Raw genomic sequence first — 20534 nt, 5'->3', positions numbered from 1 at the left:
AAAAAATAAATGATTAATATATATATAAAAATAAAAAATTAAATGATTAAAATATATATATATATATATTTTTTTTCGAAACTTAAGTTGGATTTTTATATAAATAATTTAATTATATACGTTAATTAATTTTTAACATTTTTGAAATATTATAAATTATTGACGCAATTTGAAGCATTTATTAAATATTTAAAAAAATGGTTCCTTTCTCTCAGTCTCAACCACATAGAAACCCAGAAATTTCCCATTTGGTTTAATCTTCATGCCATGGCTTCTGTTTCTTCTTCATGCCTGGCTTCCCTCAACCCCATATCCTCTTCAAAACATTCTCTCTTCATTTCTAGAATCTCCACCAAGAAATTTCCGTCAAGATCTTTGAAGTTCTCATCATCTCCAAATCCACCAAATCCTGAAACTCCTCGACCCAATTCACCTGAAACTGTTTCCGATGCCGTACAGTCTCCGGTCGACCCTGTCAAGGCCGCATTCGAGCGAGCGATGGTCTACAAGAAATTGAAGCAATCGGACTCCAATTTGACGAAGGTTGAGGATTCTGAAGGCAACTCTGTCGAGGCTGGTAAATTAGGTTTATCGAGTTTTGATGGGGATGATGAGCAGAGGAGAATCCAGGGTGGGGTTATGATTGTGATGGAGAATGCGAATGAAGTTAAGGAGGAAACGAGGGGCGTGATTGATGGCATGAACAGTGAGGAAATCAACACCAGTGCAGGTAAATTTTGAAAATGTTGAGTTGAATTAGTGTCTGGAATGTTATGAATCTGGTACCACTTTGAACATAAGCTCTTATAGCTTTTCTTTTGGTTTCCCGAGGGTCTCGTACCAATAGGAATCTATTCTCATCCCATGTGGGACTCCTCTCCTTTCAATCCCCCCTCGAACAAAGTACATCATAGAGCCTAATAAGAATCTATATTCATCCGATGTGGGACTCCTCTCCTTTCAATCCTCCACTCAAACAAAGTACATCATAGAGCCTTCCCTTAATCGAGGCTCGACTTGGAGCCCTCGAACAAAGTACACTTTCTTGTTCGACACACTTTTGACTACACCTTCGAGGCTCACAACTTCTTTGTTCGACATTTGAGGATTTTATTGACATGTCTAAGTTAAGGGCATGACTCTGATAAAAGGGGTGGACACGAACTGTGTGCCAGAAAAGACATTGGGCCTGAAAGGGGGGATTGGGGAGTCCCACATCGATTGGAGAATGGAATGAGTGAGTGCCAGCGAGGACGCTGGGCCCCGAGGGGGGTGGATTGTGAGATCCCACATCGGTTGGGGAGGAGAACTAAACATTCTTTATAAGGGTGTGGAAACCTCTCCTTAGTAGACGTGTTTTAAAAATCTTGAGAGGAAGCCCCGAAAGGAAAACCCAAGGAGGACAATATCTGCTAGCGGTGGGCTTGGGCCGTTACATGGAATTCTTCTGATTCGGTTAAAATTGTAATGTGGGATAGTTGCTGCCTATGTATGGGGGTGAACAAGCTGTTATTCTGAACTTGGATTGAACACTTTGTTATCGAGGAACAGGGCTGTGATTTTATTTTCGTTTTTCTGCAATTCAAGAGTGAGTATTTAGCTGTCACTTGTTACTTCCTTGGATTTATGTTCACGTTGTGATATTATGATGATCTCATATTATTTTTCATGTTCTAATAAAGGAAAGTGTACCTGTATGTAACTTGGGTTGATATTAATGGTTAAAGTGATCTTCAGGATTGAAGGGCAAAGAAAGTGAAAATTTCGTAAACAAACGAAAGGGTGATAAGAAGGGAGGGCTTTCTATCTCAAGCATTGATTTTGTGGGGCTTGGCTTTGCGGATAAGAAAAAGACCAGGGGACTGCCTGCTGGATTGGTTCCAATGGCAGACCCCTTCTCAGGAGAAGACCTGCCTGAAGTGGAAATAATTGTAGGTGATACGAGCAAGTTCGATGCTGCAACAGCATCCGAAAGTAAACCAACTCAGGAAGACGATTCCGATATTTACAAACCCAAGGTTTCTACATGGGGGGTCTTTCCTAGACCCGGCAACATTTCGAAGACGGTAAATTCCTGCTTTTATAGTGCTTTTGGCAAGAAAAATTCCATGAGTCGCCTTTTGTGTTGGAAAAGATTATGTGCATTTTATCTTCAGTGTATGTGTTTATCCTAGTAGGGATGTCTCTGATTTATTTTTTCCATGCTAAACTTTTTGTCTACCACACTTCTGCAATGTAAGTCAAGTGTGGATGTACAAGGGATTGAAGCACAAGAGAGGAAAGAATGGAAGATTGTTGTTCCTTTTTGTGTCAGTTTGCTTATCTTTCTTCTTTTTTTTCAGCTTCACCTTAATCTTCTGATATACTAGTTTCTTTAGGTTCAAGATTTAATATAGGAAACGACCTTATAAATTAATTTCTTTGATTAGAGGACGATATAAAACCTGTAATAGATTGACTAGACTAAATATATCAATTGAAAACCCTGAGTATATGTTTACCTCTTGACAACAAAGATTAGGTTCCCTTGTAGTCCGACCTGATGACGAAAAAGCTCTCCTCTAGATTCTTTTGGAATATCATGAATGTTGAGGATTGTTGGGAGGAAGTCCCACATTGGCTAATTTAAGGGGTTGATCATGAGTTTATAAGTAAGGGATACATCTCCATTGGTATGAGACCTTTGGGAAAACCAAAAGCAAATCCATGAGAGCTTACGCTTAAAGTGGACAATATCATACCATTGTGGAGAGTCGTGATTTTTAACATGGTATCAGAGCCATGCCCTTAATTTAGCCATGTCAGTAGAATCCTCAAATGTCGAACAAACAAGTTGTGAGTCTCAAAGATATAGTCAAAAGTGACTTAAGTGTCGAACAAATGGTGTACTTTGTTCGAGAGCTCTAGAGAAAGGAGTCGAGCCTCAGATTAAGGAGAGGTTGTTCAAGGGGTCCATAGACCTTAGAGGAGGCTCTATGTTGTACTTTGTTCGAGGGGAGGATTGTTGGAGGATTGTTGGGAGGAAGTCCCACATTGGCTAATTCAAGGGGTTGATCATGGGTATATAAGTAAGGAATACATCTCTATTGGTTTCCCCAAAAGCAAAGCCATGAGAGCTTATACTTAAAGTGGACAATATCACACAACTGTAGAGAGTCGTGATTCTTAACGATAAACGTCGTTCACATCAGAAAGGTATGTTACACCTCAAGGAGTATGGCAACAAGTTTGTTTATCAACAATGAGCAACAAAGTACCATTGTTCACTATAAAAAAATATGTACCTGAAAAAAATACTGCATCATATATGCTAGAGTACTTAGTAACAAGTGAACGATATGATGAAGGATATGCATACTAACATCATGCAGAAGGTACTGTACATTCAACAAGTACCAATAAAATTACCGTGACAACCTCTCGAGCATTTATTGGCATATTTACTTCATTGATAATGACCACAGTGGAAGCTACCTGAAAGGGAATGCTTTAATAATGGTATAAGATTCTGATAAATTTCATTAATACATGTGTAGAAGTTTGTTATTTCAATATTTTAACTAAGATCTTGTTCACGAAGGAACATTTTTGAGAATTCTCGTATTTTCTTTTCAGTTTGGAGGTGGAAGAACTATACGCCCCGGAGAATTGCTTGAGACGGATGAAGAAAAAGCAGCAAAGGAAGCACGCAGCAGAGAGCTGATTGCTGCATACAAGAGAAAATTTGGCTTGACCATAGATCCTAAACTGAAGTCTGAATGTGAAGTGGTGAGCCTATATAGGAAAAAAAGAAGAAGAAGCATTATTAACTTTTATTTGTCATGTCTTTCTTCCTTGACAAAAACTAACACCTTTTAGTTTAGTTTTGTGTTCTTCATTTATCAATTTTAAATATTCTTGCTGTGTAATTTGTTTCAATGATTACATATGGAAGTTTTCTCATATTCTTATTAGCATCTCATAATCTCAGGCACTTAAGGAAGGCGATTCATTGATGAACGTTGGAAGACTCAAGGAAGCGTTACCTTATTACGAGTCAATTATGGATAAACTAAACTTCCAGGTAGTGTTTTGTGCTTTAAGTTTATGAACAGCTTAGAAGAATATATTTGGTCAAATGCAGTATCAAACTCACTCAAATAACTTTGCGCACCTTGCATGATGCGCAATGATGAATTTCTTCCTTTCCTTAAAATGCTAATAGGTACCGGGGACTTTTGTTTATTTAAAATAGAGAGAAAAGAGTGCCTAGGCACCTTACATAAGCTACCTTGACAATTTGAGACGATTAGTTCTCTCGGTTAGGAATCACGAATCTCCACAATGGTATGATATTGTCTACTTTGAGCATAAGCTCTCATGGCTTTGCTTTGGGTTTCTCCGAAAGGCCTCATACCAATGGAGATGTATTCCCTACTTATAAACCCATGATTATTCCCTTAATTAGCCAACGTAGGATTCCCTCCCAACAATCCTCCCTTCGAACAATGTACACCATAGACCTCCCCTAAGGCTTATGGAGCCCTCGAATAGTCTCCCCTTAATCGAGGCTCGACTCCGTTCGAGGGCTCCCTTTGTTCGACACATGAGTCACTTTTGACTACACCTTCGAGGCTAGAGACTAGCAATTTCTTTGTTTGACACTTCAGGATTTTATTGACATGCTAAATTAAGGGCATGACTCTGATACCATGTTAGGAATCACGAATTTCTACAATGGTATGATATTGTCCACTTTGAGCATAAGCTCTCATGGCTTTGCTTTGGGCTTCCCTAAAAGGGCTCGTACCAATGGAGATGTCTTCCCTACTTATAAACCCATGATCATTCCCTTAATTAGCCAACGTGGGATTCCCTCCCAACAATCCTCAACACTCTCCCACACACATGCCTCTCCCGTCCCTCCAACAAAATATATTCCATCCGGGATTACCAACTAACTAATAAGGAATAATTTTCCTTTTTGTCCCTTCTAGAATAAACACTTCCAATAGGATGCCTTACAAAAACCTGGTTTGTTCTCAGCCAACTATCCAGTTCCCTTCCTAGGTTCTCCTATCTAAATGAAAAACACTTTCAACAGGGGAGTCTCAATCTGGTGTGCTATTGCTTTACTGCACATCATTAAGGTTTCTAGACTAACCTTTAAATAAATTAGATGTTTGTTTATGTTAAAAATATATACATGCATACAAATTAGATGTAGTTATTCATATGCTTTGTTTCTTTTTTCTCTAAATATTTTGTTTATATGAAAATAATGTTTGTTCAGAGTGAGCTTCATGGAGTGGCTGCTTTGCAATGGTCTATTTGTCAAGATTCCCTTAGAAGGTATGTTCACGGTCTTGTAATAAACTTAAAGAACTTCATAAGGCCCGATTAAATAATCAATTTTTGCATGTAAGGTTAAGCTTTTAAGCAAAGATCAGCTCTGCATGCATATCTTTTTATATTATCTCTCTTTCTCTCTGATTGAAAATACGATTTGCAATCTATGAAACGGGTAATTTAAATGCTTATTGGATCTAGAATTTTGTTGTTGTATTAGTTAATTCATTTGCTTGTTATGTTGTGCACCAAGAAATGATGCAAGTATGAACAAAAAGTTACTCAAAATGTATTTGAGAATTTTTGGTTGAACTAAAAATATTATATCCAAAATATGAGTTAGATATATGTGGGGATACCAAAGAATGGAGGGAAAATTAGAGTATGAAGCTAAAAACTGAGAAAGAGCACAAAAAATTGGCTGCTTTTGGGTTTATGATATGATTATTACCATGCTTAACAGATCAGATGAGGCTCGAGAAATGTACGAGAAGCTTCAGTCTCATCCAACTCCTCGAGTGAGCAAGAAAGCAAGGCAGTTCATATTTAGTTTCCAGGTAACTACTAATGACGTCAAATATAAAACATTTAGTTCTTCAATTGTGAGATCCCACATCGGTTGGGGAGGAGAACGAAACACCCTTTATAAGGGTGTGGAAACCTCTCCCTAGCAAACGCGTTTTTAAAAACTTTTAGGGGAAGCCTGAAAGGGAAAGCCCAAAGAGGACAATATCTGTCAGCGATGGTCTTGGGCCGTTACATCAATGCTTATTTATAATGCTTATTTATAATGTAAAAGTAGCTTCAAGCTGCAAGGACATGGATGTTAATGCTTATCTAACCTGCGTACTTTGGGCAGTTTACTTATTCTGATAACTTAACTAATGGTTCGACGTTTGAAGTGTTTCTTGTAACTGTCTGATGGTTGTATGGATTTTGGACCTTTTTCCAATGCACAGGCAATGGAAATGATGAAGGTAACAACAAGCTCGTCTTTCGTTTCAAACGACAGTAACTACCAGAACTATTTTGAAGCTTTTGTTGAAAACAAACCGACCTACTCGACCGAGGAGTCTGGAATTGGGGAAGGTGTACTCAATCAATCTCTTCCCTATGTCATTTTTCTTCTTTCTCCTATTCTTCTGGTGCTACTAGCTGCTTTACAAAAGAGAATATAAAGTCATCCTGTATAATAAAGAGGTCATAACAAAATATAACGGGATCAATCCCCTTTGTATATATTGAGGCATTCTTTTATGCTGTACAGAATAGAATATACAACCATCACATAGGAATAGAGGTAAAAACATAAGATAATAGGATTGACATCCTTAAATTGTATATGTCTAAGTGTTCTGCCCTGAGAAATGATAATGCTGGATCCTTAATAGATTCAACAACTTTTCCTTTGAACGCTTGAAACTAGAAATGATCTGTTGCTTGGTATCTGAGTTCATAATTATGAAAGCATTGGTTTTATTTGTAATTGTACGATGATAGTCTTTAAAATGCGTTTGCTAGGGAGAGGTATCCCCACCCTTATAAAAAAATGTTTCGTTGCCCTCTCCAACAAATGTGGGATCTCACAAGTACTACCTTAGTTGGGGAAGAGACTCAAAACTCTCGAACGGTCTGAGAATGTTTACCCCCTATTTTGCTTATAGTTCAGCGTCCTTCTATTAATAATAGCCCATGTGCTTTGGATATGTCGGTGTCCATTAGTTCTCATGCTATTCGTAGTATTGGTCCATATTCCAATAAAAATAGCTCATGGAAAAAGCTCAGGTGTGACTAGGGTAAGGATATTCCTTTCATTTATTGTTTATTGTCTATCATATCATGTAACAGCTCAAGCCTATCGTTAACATATATTGTTCTTTTTGGACTTTCCCTCAAGGTTTTAAAATGTGTCTTATATGGAGATATTTCCACACTCTTATAAGGAATGCTTCGTTCCCCTCTCTAACCAATGTGAGATCTCACAATCTACCCCCTTGAGGGCTCAGCGTTCTCACTGGCACACCACTCGATAACCTGGCTCTGATATCATTTGTAATAGCTTAAGCTTACTACTAGCAGATATTGCCCTCTTTAGGCTTTCTATTCTGGGGTTCCCCTCAAGGTTTTAAAACGCGTCTGCTAGGGAGATGTTTCCATACATTTATTAGGAATGCTTCATTTTCCTCTCTAACCGACGTGAGATCTCACACTCCACCCCCTTGGGGGCCCATCGTCCTCGCTGGCAGACTGTTCGATAACCTGACTTTAATACCATTGGTAACAACCCAAGTCCACCGCTAGTAGATATTGTCCTCTTTGGGCTTTCACTTCTGGGCTTTCACTTCTGGGCTTTCCTTCAAAGTTTAAAACGCATATGCTAAGGAGAGGTTTCCACACCCTTATTAGGAATGCTTCGTTCCCTTCTCTAACCAATGTGAGATCTCACCATCCACCTCCATTGGGGACCCATCGTCCTCGCTGGCAAACTGTTCAATAACCTAGCTCTGATACCATTTCTAACAACCCAAGTCCACTGCAATTGTCCTCTTTGGGGTTTCATTTCTGGATTTTCTCTCAAAGTTTTAAAAGATATTGTCCTCTTTAGGCTTTCATCTTTAGGCTTTCTCTCAAAGTTTTAAAACGCATCTGCTAGGGAGAGGTTTCTACACCCTTATAAGGAATGCTTCGTTCCTTTCTTCAACCAACGTGGGATCTCACATATCAACATCCTTTTATTCATACGATACTGTAGTTCATGTGCAGATATAAAACAGATAAGTTGGATCCAATCTTTTGGCAGAATGTAAGCTGATTGAGATCTCAATGATAGACAGCAGCAATTAATCCTAGACTTTTCAGCTGTATTAAGGCCTACACCACACTGTTCTTCTATACTCATTCCACTTTTTTTTTGTTCAAACCTCCCATCTTCATTTCATATTCCTTTCATGTTCTGTTGCATCATTTAGATGGATAATTGATCTTATATCTGGACATTACCTTTTTAAATTTCAAAGGAAATCTCTTTGTTATGTTATGAATCACGAACTCTCTTAATGTATGCATAAAGTATAGCTGCACTTTTGATTGAGGTTGCTACAAACAAAACTTTCCATGACCACTTCAAATTAAGAGCTCCAAAGCTGCCCCTTTTGGGCCTCTTTTGATTAAGCACATGCAGGAGGAGTTGGTAGCCTTTCATGTTATTTGCTGTCTTTGTTTGCTTTTACAGATTGCCCTCTTTAAATAAAGTGGGGAAGGGACATTGTTCCTACCAATATATGAAATTTTGAATCCATCTTTGTACTATGATAAGACTTCTAGATCTATGGTAATCTCGTATTATTGTATTGTAACCCTTCTATTTATTTATATTTATGCAGAAAAGTGTTTTCACCGTTAACAAATATTGTTCGTTTTGGCCTGTTACATATCGCCGTTAGTCTCATGGTTTTAAAACGCGTCTTAATGAGTTAAAGCGGACAATATTTGCTACTGTTGGATTAGAGACAGACATCAAACAGTGGCCAGCGAGGAATGAAGTACTTATAAACGTGTGGAAAGATCTCCGTGTTTTAAAACTGTGAGGCTAACGGTGATATGTAACGGGTTAAAGTAGACAATATTTGCTAGCGGTGAGCTTAGATTGTTACAAATACGCAATCAAATATCATACACAACTTAGCATTGCTAAGTTTCAAAACGTCAATTCATCATTTGAAAATTATATAATTTTGAAAAATGGGAAGAGAAAAAGAAATGACATTTATTATAATTATTATTATTTTAAAAGCTTGATTATTTAGTTGGTATAATTGCTTCATATGCCAATGATTAGGATGAACTATCTTAATTATCAAATATTAGGAAATTAAAAGGTGAGAAGATCACCAAAATATATATATATATATATATATATATATATATATATATTTATTGTGGGAGCTAAAATAAAGTATTTAAAAACCTAAAGATAAATGAAAAAAATAGTTTTTTTTTTTTTTTTGTCTTTATTCAAATAGAAATTAAAAAAAATATATATTAAAGTTGAGGAATTAAAATACATTATTAATTTAATTTCTTAATACAATTAAAATTAAAATTTAATATTAAATTTGTAACGTTTTAGTCCATGACATTAAAAAACTTTATAGCTTATAAATATAATTTACCGATTTACCTTTGTAATAAATTTCATTAACTCTTAACAATAATTTTTACTATTGAGACTATATAAAAAATAATAATAATAAAGAGATTAAATCATTGAAATTAAATTATTACTTTAATAAAAATTAAATATTTTTTTATCAAATATAAAATTATAAAATTAATCAGTCCAATCATAATTTAAATATAAATCTCTAAAAAAATGTAATTATTACAAAGTTCTATAATTAAATTATATTTCAATTTTGAAAATTAAAAAAAAAAATAATTATTTTGGCATTTTATTTTGCTTTTTTGAGTGTTCATGTAAAAGAAGTATGATGGGGAACAACATAATCACGTGGGATTAAAAAGAAGAGAATTTGCAGCCACATGCGTTGATGAAATCATACCAATTTCCAAAAATATATATTTTTTAAATTATTATTATTATTATTATTATTATTAATTGTTTTGTTACCGACCCATTATTAAAATTCAACTTTCGACCGATATAATTTTTTTTTAATTATAAGCGCATGTAGTAACTCGAGCGTCTACCGTTTTGATTGAAGTTATACCACACTCTCTTAGTCAAATTGAACTATACTCAAGTTGATGATCAATTTTAAATCTTTTTCTTCATTATTTTACTTTAGTAACAATTCTTCGTACCCGAGTTATATGTTACTAAAGCCGTTGTTCCATATTCGTTTTTAGCCATAACCCGAGATTTGAACATTGTCGACAAAGTCTGAATTTCACACCGTGACTTGGGTTAGAACAAGTACCTCATAATTGTTATTCCACTATAGTAAGAGCGTGACGATGACACCTAAATTTTAAACCATAAAGCCGCCAATATATAAAAACAAATTCCATATTTATTAGTAATATCTTTTTACTTTTAAAATTCAATTAATTGTAAAATAAATAAATAAATATTTTAATAGCAAAATTCATCAATTTTTATTTATTTATTTATTTATTTGTATTTTTGTCTCTTCCAAATTACGGTACTCAAAGTTGACGAAGCGTTGATAAAAATACAAATAAAGTAAGCATAAAAAAAAATAATTTATTTTAATATTTATTTATTATGTAAATGGACCAGACGGGCCCAAAAGTGGGGCCCACGAGCAGCCCACTAAAGCCGACCACTTTTGCTTCTTTTGTAAAGCCGCGGCACCGCCCATTTCCCCTCCGTCCACGCTGGAATAATCTTACGCCAATAACTAAAAGTATGACACGTACGCTTTTTTTTTTTTTTAATGTTTAGTGAAATGACTATAATGCCCTTCCCTTGTAATTTTATGCTAAAACTCAAATCAAATTATTTCTATTTTTTTTTTAATTCAAACAATAAAATATTTTAGTTTGAATTATTCGACTTATTTACTTAAATTTTATTTTTTAATAAAAATAAAATATTTATTTATTTATTTATTTGAATTCAAATTTACAATTCAATATATTTTGAAAAATTATTTTTAAATGTGATATCGGAAAATAATTCTAAAATTAAAATAAATATAGGTATAAATAATTATGTTACAAGTAAAAAAAATATTATTTTAAGAAATTGTGGGCTAATAATAATAAAAAATAAATAAATAAATACTTTTATAATAATTTGTGAATTATTTTAAAATTATTTTAAAAACTATTTATTCTTGCTATTTGTATTATTATATTACTATGGCCTAACGGATGAGCATGAGTTGAATTGGTTGAAGCACAAGAACAAGAAGAACAACAACTAATCAAGTCGCGTTCCCATGATTTCATAATCTGACCACAAAAGGGCCCCGCAATCGCCAAACTATTTCCTCTGCCATCGTAAGCTTTCAAATTTTATCTCATAAAATCATCATAATCTTTGCAAGCCCACCGACTGTTCTCCCAAAGCATGCTGAATTAGACCAAGAATCTTTTGGTTCTCTTTGGTTTTCACGATTCTTCTTCCTCTACGACTTTTCTCTGATGTATGATTTTCCCACAAGGTTGCTGGGTTTCTTCTAGAGATTGAAATTCCCCTGTTTTTTTTTTTTAAGAGGAGGGAAATCGTTGAATCAGACCCAGTTTGGAAGATGGTTCAGAGAACGGCGGTGGGCAAATTTGGAGTTCAAATTGATGGTGTTAAATCGGAGAAGAGAGTTGCGAGCTTCAAACCCAGTTCTTCTGGTTGTTCTTCTTCTTCTTCTTCTCAGAATCCAGATGGTAAAAACAGAGCAGCTGATTTGAAGATGAAGATGAAGAAATCACGAGCTATTCAGCTTTCGGATTTCGAGAGCTTAGCTTCATCGCCGATTAGAAAGAACGTAACGCTGCCTGGTAAGCCGCCGCCGCCATCGACTGTTCGTTCTGATGTTTTGGAAATCAAACAGAAGAAGAATCAGCAGCCATCTCCGATTAGAACCAGCGGTGGCTCGCCCAATTACATGAAATCCACGAGCTGTTTCGATGCGAGGAAAGAGGTTTCTCAGGTGATTTCTCGGAAATCTCGAATTTGTAGTGATAGTAAGAAACCCGGAAGGAGGAATTTAGAGAACTCTGTTCATGTGTCTGTTACTGGCTTTAAGCCCACCAAGTGTTTGACAAAATGCCCCAGTGTAAAACTGGCTAGGACTTTAACGAAGACGGCGAGCTTCAAGAAGGCTTCTAAGGGGGCTCTGTGTGCTGACATGAATTCGCACAGAGCTACCTGTTCTTCGACTCTCAAGGACACTAAGTTTCCAGCATACCTCACGCTGAGCCCTGGTGCAACCGAGTCTGAAGGAACTTCAACCATGAAAGTCTGTCCTTATACTTACTGCTCGCTTAATGGCCATAGACATGCTCCCCTGCCTCCCTTGAAGTGCTTCTTGTCTGCTAGGAGACGTTCGTTGAAGACTCAGAAGAATCTGAAAGTTGAGCCATCTGGTTGTGGGGTGCAAGGGGATGGTGCTGCTGGTGGGAAAATGGTAGAGGCTTTGGTAAACGATGGTGGGTTGAGTTTTTTCATTGAAATTTTTGCTGAAAATGAGGTTGATGGTGCTGCTGGTGCTTCTTCTTCTACTGTGGATGATAAAGCCGAGTCGAGTAATGAAGACAATCGGAAACCAGTTGCAGTTAACATCTCTGATGAATCCATGGACTTACATGGGGATGATTATGAGGATGATGCTGGTTCGTCGGGGACCGAGATCGAAGAGTGGGAGGAGCAGCAGTTTTTGAGCATGGAAAGTGATGGTTTGGATGAATTTGAAGATCGATCAAACGTCGAAAATGGGGGTTTATCAGAAGAGTCTCGTTTGCATAATGAAGAACTCGTTGGATCTGATGTTGTTGTCAAAAATGGTAAAGGGGTGTTTTTCGAAACTGAGAAAGAATTCAATGAAAAGAGTGGGAACTTTGAAGAACAGTTCTATATGGAGGATTTCGAGTTGAGTCGCCATCCAGATTGGGAGGTGGAAGAGGCTAGTCAAGTGTCTGAGAGCTTAAGTTTTGATCAACTTTCTTATTTAGAGTATGCATTTGATGATATGGATGCTACACAAGCTGTTATTGATCGAGCTGAAACTGAATATTTAGATTTGATTCTGAGTTCTCAATTGGAAGCTGAAGTTCTCAATCAAGATCTTCAAGTTGAAGGATACTGTGGGATCCGTGAAGAAGCTTTGCAGTTTGATAGCCATCTTCCCGACCATGATCGTGTCCTGCAAGAGGATTCGCTCGACGCTGATACCAATATCGAAAACGGGAAACAACTTGATGATGCTGCAAATCATGGAGAAGAGGTATCTGAGGATGAAAATCCTAGTGAAGAAAGACAATGCCAAGATATCTCAGCTACTGGAAACACGAATTCAGTTGCTGAACAAGATGAAGAGACTTCTTTGAATGATAATCGCGTCGTGATGGTCGAAAGTGTGGAAGGCAAAGGTCAAGCAGATTCATCGGTAAAAGCAGCTAAGTCGTCCCGTCCTGCAATGAATTCCAGCCAAGAACTGGATCTCTTTGGCAAGAATTGGGAATTGAACATAAACTACAAGAAACATGGAGATGAATCAGAAGATCCAAGGAGCTTCAATCCACAAGAACCGAATTACTTGCCGTTGGCGCCAGACCCGGAAGCAGAAAAGGTAGATCTCAAGCATCAGCTAATGGATGACAGGAAAAATGCAGAGGAATGGATGCTTGATTATGCACTCCAACGAACCGTCACGAAACTCACACCAGCTAAGAAGAAAAAGGTGGCACTTCTGGTCGAGGCGTTCGAATCAGTCATGCCGACCACATCCAGATACGAACCCCATCTCCAAAATAACGCTTCTGGAGCTTTTAGTCCAGAAAAACGCATCCAAGCTTGTTTCTAATGGTAGCAGCAGAGGTAAACCTCCAAACACCATCTCATCAAGTTCATTTGCTCTAACTTGTTTAACCACTGAAAACCTCAAAAAGAGGAGAAAATTGCTAGCCTGTATAGGATGTTAGAAAATTCTCATAGGAGCATGAAAAATACTGAACCATGATAGAAAATGCTCGGTGTCGAGACATCGAGTATCGTCGACGTCCTTACGTTGAAGGATGAGTGGCAGGGAGATGATCTTTGCTTGAGAGTCTATCATTCTGTGTGTTTTTCAATAGTGTCTGTTGGTGTCAGTTTGTTCAAAGGTTATGTAAATTATGTGTGGTTGTGATGAAGGTGTATTATCAAAACCTTCAAACTCTTCTAATCTCATGACCCTTTTTTTCTTTTGTTATTTTTGAATGCAATTCTCTTCTGCTATAGCTTTGTAATAGTGGCATTGAGAAGTTACTTTCAATAAAGAATAGATTGGTGATAGATTTGTTGTTCTCATTGTCGGGTTTTCTACGAATTTGAGCTTCGTTTTTATTTGGTTTTTAAGTTTTCGAGACGAACACTTTAGATCCTTAAGATTCGAGCTTCCTATCTCGACTGCCTATCCAACCTTTAGACTCTTATTCATGGTGGTGTGTTTCGAGTAGGATGGATATGTTCCCATCCTAGCAGTCAAACTCCTTCCTGACTCGGCTTGTAATGACCCAGATCCACCGCTAGTAGATATTGTCCTCTTTGGGCTTTCCCTCGAGGCTTTAAAACTCGTAGGTTGGTGGTTTGTTCTCCTCCCCAACCAATGTGAGACATCACAATCTACCCCTCCTTTGGAGCCAGCGTCCTCGCTTGCACTATTTTCTTCCTCCAATCGATGTGGGACCGCCCCCAAATCCACCTCCTTTTGGGGTCAGCGTCCTTACTGGCACACCGCCTCGTGTCTACCCCCCCTTCATGGAACAGCGAGAAGGCTGACACATCGTCTGATGTCTGGCTCTGATACCATTTGTAACGGTCCAGATCCATATTGTCCTCTTTGGGCATTGTGATGTCTCACATTGGTTGGGGAGGAGAACAAATCACCATTTATAAGGGTGTGGAAACTTTCCCCGTTTTAAAGCCTCGAGGGAAAGCCCAAAAAGGACAATTTCTGCTAACGGTGGGCTTGGGCCGTTACACGGCTCGCTTGCCTTTGAAATTGAAATGTCTTTCTCGAAATAGAATAGAGGAGTCCCATGAAGAATCGACAAGTTTGAAGTGGGATGTGGAATGTGATGGGTGATGGCTCGTGATTCTCTGTTGAATAGGGAAGTCTGTTCATAATCATAACAATGGGTACGTTCTTTTTCTTCTTTCAAACCTTGGCGCCACGAGACCAGCTCGAATCCAGCTAGGTTCTCTTTTTCATGCCCCCTTCCCAACAATTGTACCTTGTGTGAGGGCTTGATTGTGTCGTAACTCTCTCATTCAAATTAAATTTCTCATTGAATGAACTGTATTGCTTATATTGAAGATCGACCACTTCATTTCAACTCTAATAATTTAGATGCTTAATGAAACCTTAAAAAACACGAGCTAAAAAGAATTTTGTAACACTTCCACGATCTCGTTCGATAATAATTTAGTTTTGATTTTTTGATAATTGTTCTTGTTTTCGCGTAATTACCTAAATTTGAATTTAGGTTGGTTTTTCAAAACACGTGTAAAATGTAAAAAAAAAAAAAACGAACCGTAACAAACGATAAACGAGAAACGATTCATCATCGAGTAAGTGAGGTATCCGAAACAAATTTAGTTTAAAAACAGATTAAAATTAATTAAAATGAAAAAAAATGATCAAAGCAAAATACCTAAATATGCTTAAAAGAACACTATACTGTTAGAAACAAGAACACTGTTCGTTTTTCTCCACCTCATATTCCTTCTTCATCTTCATCTTCATCTTCCTTATAAGCCTGTAAAAACCAGGTTTCCATAGCCATAGCTTTCAAGCTTCGAAGAAACAGCCCAACTCGAAAAAATGGCTTCGAATTTCACTATTTACCAGGAGATTATGACCGCCAATAACGGCAATTTCATCACATTGTGTATGAGTTTCCCTCCAAAGGCTAGTTCTAATGGCATTTGGGATTATGTTTCTGGTTCTTCCGATACTCTTAGGTCTTCTCCTCTGCCATTGTTGGAATGTCAGATGCTCATCATTTTTATTATCGTTACGATCCTTCATTTCTTGCTCCACGTCTTCGGCATCCCTGTTTTTGTCTCTCAAATGATTGTAAGTCTTCTTCGATGAACTTGTTTAATGTACAATTTTCCCTGGATTTTAGGGTTTTGTTTATATTAGAGGATGATTTTCAAATTTTTTTTTTCCAAGAGTTAGATTCAAAAAACCGATGAATCTTGGCTTAGAATCTGATGATGGCTCATAGTTTCTTATTTTCTGCTTCTTTTGTTGGTGCATTATTAACAGGCTGGTTTGATACTTGGATCATCATGGAAAGGATACTCAAATTCATTTGACAATTTCAAAGAGTATCTATTCCCCATTGCTTCTCAAGATATATTGGGATTGCTATCTGGATTTGGCTACACACTTTTTATATTTCTTGTTGGAGTTAGAATGGATTTAAATGCTGTTAAGAAATCAGGAAAACAACCCTTGATAGGTGGTGTTTTATCAGTAGTAATCTCTGCAATAATTGGCTCAATCGCAGCATTTAGTTTAGCAAGAGTTGATAACAGAGGTGAACTCATTAACATGGAGTTCATAGCAGCAGCCCAATCATTCACTTCATTTGCTGTTGTTCATTACCTGCTTGACCATCTCAAAATTCTGAATTCTGAAGTGGGTAGGATAGCTCTTTCTACTACAATTGTAGCTGATCTAACTAGTTTGAGTATCTCGTTCATCGCTACCTTCATCAGAAGCGTTCAAATTCATGGCGTTTTGAAAGCTTCTATGTCTTTCACTTCGACAATCGGGTCGATTGTTTTCGTCCTGTTCATCTTTCGACCTGCAATGCTTCGGATTGCTAGATCCACACCAAATGGTAGGCCTGTGAATGATGTATACATAGGCATCATTGTTCTTTTGGTATTTGTATCAGTTTCAACTCATATCACTATAGGACGATCTGCTTATTCTGCTCCATTTATCTTGGGTTTGGTTGTGCCTGAAGGGCCACCATTAGGAACCAGCTTAGTGAATAGACTCGATGGCATTATTACATCGGTCTTTGTCCCACTCTTTGTCACTATTAATGTGATGAAGGCTGATCTTTCATTCCTTAGTTATAGTACAACGTTCTTGGCTCGTTCTATGATCGTGATAATAATGACTACCGTTGCGAAAATGATCGCCTCTGTTGGTACTTCTCTGTATTTCAATATGTCTTCTTATGATGCCTTGGCTTTTGGCTTCATAATGAGTAGCAAAGGCATCATAGAGCTTGTGGGCAGCTCTTTCTTTTATGACAGCAAGGTAAGGCATGGCTTTAAATGATATAGCATTTGATATCTCTGATTTAGGAACAAAAATGAAGTAAATTTTGATCTGTTTGGTGTAAAAATTTGCAGGCCTTGACTGGTCAGACTTATTCAGTGATGGTTATTGATATCTTGTTCTTCTCAACACTGGTGCCTATGCTTGTGAAATATGTATATAACCCTTCAAGGAAGTATACTCATTATAAGAGAAAAAACATTCTCAATTTGAAGCTTGACGCTGAGTTGAGAATATTAGGATGTTTTCATACACAAGAGGATGTTTCTGTTTTGCTTAATCTTCTTCATGCTTTGTACCCGACCGAGGAGTCTCCTGTTTTGTTGTATACGCTCCACCTTGTCGAGTTGGTCGGTCGATCCTCCCCGGTTTTCATTTCACATGAGCTTCATGAACAAAAGGGTTCATCTGAGGAGATGATATCAGATAATATACTTCAAATGCTTCGAAAGTATGGAAGGAGTAACGTTGTTTCGATCGAAGCATTCACAGCGATTGTCCCGAAGAGACTAATGCACGACGACATATGCACCGTAGCAATTAACAAACTTACTTCCCTTGTAATCCTTCCATTTCACCGAAGATGGACACGAGAAGGAATTGTGGAATCAGAGGATAACGCAATAAGGGCGTTAAATTGTCATGTTCTTGAGTTAGCACCGTGTTCGGTGGGAATCCTCATTGACCGTGGCTATCTTTCAAGTTACCATTCATTTGAACATTCAAATACTTCGTTATTACAGGTTGCAATGGTTTTCATTGGTGGTCAAGACGATAGGGAAGCGTTTTCTTTGGCTAGACGTATGATTAAAGAGATGAACACAGCTCAACTCACAGTGATACGCCTACTTGCTGAAGATGACAGCATTAGCCATTGGGAAACGGTTCTTGACACTGAGCTGCTTAACGATGTACGGTATAGCTTTGTCGGGGGAAAAGCGGTTAGGTACGTGGAAATGCAAGCTGATGAAGGGTCAAATACAGCAGCAATAATAAGAAGTATTGGTGATTCATATGATCTTGTAATAGTTGGAAGAAGAGGTGGGGTTGAATCTCCACAGACATCAGGTTTAATGGAATGGAATGAGTTTCCTGAGCTTGGAATCATTGGTGACATGCTTGCCTCTGCTGATTTCCATTGTAAAGCCTCCACTTTGGTGATTCAGCAACAACAACAATGCTCTGTTTACGGGCAATGATACTCATTGCATCCATTCTTATTTCTTGTGCTGTTCTTTTGTTGTATCATAGTTTTGGTTGTAACATATCTGTTCTTTTTACCCTCTGAAAATTGTAGTTTTCGAGGCCTCGCCTTCGATGTTAATCCATTTTCATTTTTCTCATATACGCTCGCCTTTTTTGGGCTATCTTATGGTTCTTCGAGGATCATTTTACGCTCGGCTTTCTTCTTCAATTTCAAAAGATGTGTCTTTGTGTGAGATCCACATCAGTTGGAGAGGGGAATGAAACATTCTTTATAAAGATGTGGAAACTTTTCTCTAGTAGACACGTTATAAAACCGTGATGCTGACGGCGATATGTAACTGGCCAAAGCAGATAATATCGGCTAGCGGTGGGCTTGGGCTGTTACAAATGGTATTAGAGCCAGACACCGAGTGGTGTGTCAGCGAGGATGTTGGGCTAAGGGAAGTGGATTATGAGACCCCACATTGGTTGGAGAGGAATTCAATTATTTGATCTATTTACCGAAGGATAGGCTCGTTCGTCTAATTAGTGATATTTGGCCCTAACTAAGATAGAGATGCCTTTAAAATCCTCGACAAATAGATCAAAGAATTGAATTCCTACTCCCACGTTTTGTTGAGCTCAAAACAATAACGACAATAATAATGCATACAACATGCAAAATGCACGAGGTTCACATAAAAGAAGCTTGAGTCATTATTAATAATACAACAAGTAACATACGTGATCTTCGTGCAACACATCATACACATTTTGTACGTATTCACATAATAATATAACATTTTCTCGACACACAAATCTCAACCTAGCTTTACATGCTCTAGTACTAAAGCCCGAGCTTTGCTTGTACAGTTTCATTAGCCTCGACCTAGATACAAGCACGTTGAGCTTTTCAGCGAGAAGCAAGAAAATTGAGAGGACAAAGAAAAAAAAGCAAGTTAGTCAGCTACAAACTCAACAAATGAATTTGTTATCTCGGAGATCCTTTGCCCGATCTACAAGTACCCAAGGGAATTAACGCTCGATATTTCATACACCTTCAAACGTTAAAGGCGTCATCTAATTTTTCTGATCCCTATATATATTTTTACGATCTAAGTTTTTCTCTTTGAAAATAATATATAAAACTAATAATAAGGGTCGGGATTAGGATAAACATTTTCCATTCCCGGTAATCAAGGGTACATTTGAAATTTTTTAAAGTTGAGGGATATAAATGCAACTCTTGAACCAAATTTATGATTTTAAGAAAGTAATTCCCAAAATAAGTTAAAAATCATAACTATGAAATTAAAGAATAAATGAGTAATTATAAATAAATAAATAAATAAGAAAAAAAAAACTGTGGATTGGTTAATTAAGAGGGCATAATTGGAAAAACCAAAGCTTGGGCACAACATAGGAACAATAAAATTAAGGTAGTTACATGTCAATTAGACAGCTACCCTCCTAAGTATTGTCAACTTAACAATGTTAATTATAAGTTAATTACAAGTTAATGATGAAACCTAAACCCTAATCCCATTCAATTTTATATTTACATTTATTTATTTTTAAACAAATAAAAAACAAACAAAAAAAAGTAATCTTAAAAAAAAAAAAAATACAATTTTGTGGACATATATATATATATACTCTCTGAAGTGTAGATATTGTCTACTTTGGTCCGTTACGTATCATCGTCAACCTCACGATTTTAAAACATGTCTATTACGGAGAGGTTTCCACACTTTTATAAAAAAAATATTTCATTTTCCTCCCCAACCAATATCAAATCTCACAATCCACTCTCCTTTAGGGCCTAATGTGTTCATTGGAACACCGTTCGATGCCTAGCTTTGATACCATTTGTAATAGTTTAAACTCACTGTTAGTAAATATTATCCGCTTTGGTTCGATACGTATCGTCATCAGCCTCACAATTTTAAAACCCATCTGCTACGGGAGAAGTTTCCACACCCTTATAAAAATGTATTCTCATCTCCAACCAAAGTAGGATCTCATACATAC

At 37.1% G+C, this 20534-nt stretch overlaps 3 protein-coding genes across 3 annotated transcripts; all 3 read left to right on the top strand.

Moving 5' to 3' along the window:
• Positions 1-199: 199 nt before the first annotated feature.
• On the top strand, positions 200-6807 carry LOC111811118. The gene is made up of 7 exons (XM_023697893.1): positions 200-730; positions 1738-2066; positions 3616-3768; positions 3971-4063; positions 5273-5331; positions 5792-5885; positions 6288-6807. The coding sequence occupies exons 1-7, from the start codon at positions 268-270 to the stop codon at positions 6504-6506; spliced, it is 1410 nt and encodes a 469-aa protein (XP_023553661.1). The 5' UTR covers positions 200-267; the 3' UTR covers positions 6507-6807.
• A 4384-nt stretch (positions 6808-11191) lies between these two features.
• Positions 11192-14320, top strand: LOC111800464. Its single transcript, XM_023684173.1, has 2 exons — positions 11192-11316; positions 11532-14320. The coding sequence occupies exon 2, from the start codon at positions 11568-11570 to the stop codon at positions 13833-13835; it is 2268 nt and encodes a 755-aa protein (XP_023539941.1). The 5' UTR covers positions 11192-11316; positions 11532-11567; the 3' UTR covers positions 13836-14320.
• A 1385-nt stretch (positions 14321-15705) lies between these two features.
• Positions 15706-18654, top strand: LOC111808471 (cation/H(+) antiporter 4-like). Its single transcript, XM_023694471.1, has 3 exons — positions 15706-16091; positions 16287-17297; positions 17393-18654. The coding sequence occupies exons 1-3, from the start codon at positions 15837-15839 to the stop codon at positions 18515-18517; spliced, it is 2391 nt and encodes a 796-aa protein (XP_023550239.1). The 5' UTR covers positions 15706-15836; the 3' UTR covers positions 18518-18654.
• The last annotated feature ends 1880 nt before the right edge of the window (positions 18655-20534 follow it).

Source organism: Cucurbita pepo, chromosome LG01 (assembly GCF_002806865.2).
Source record: "Cucurbita pepo subsp. pepo cultivar mu-cu-16 chromosome LG01, ASM280686v2, whole genome shotgun sequence".
NCBI lineage: Eukaryota > Viridiplantae > Streptophyta > Magnoliopsida > Cucurbitales > Cucurbitaceae > Cucurbita > Cucurbita pepo.
This window is presented reverse-complemented; position numbering and strand designations above follow the sequence as displayed.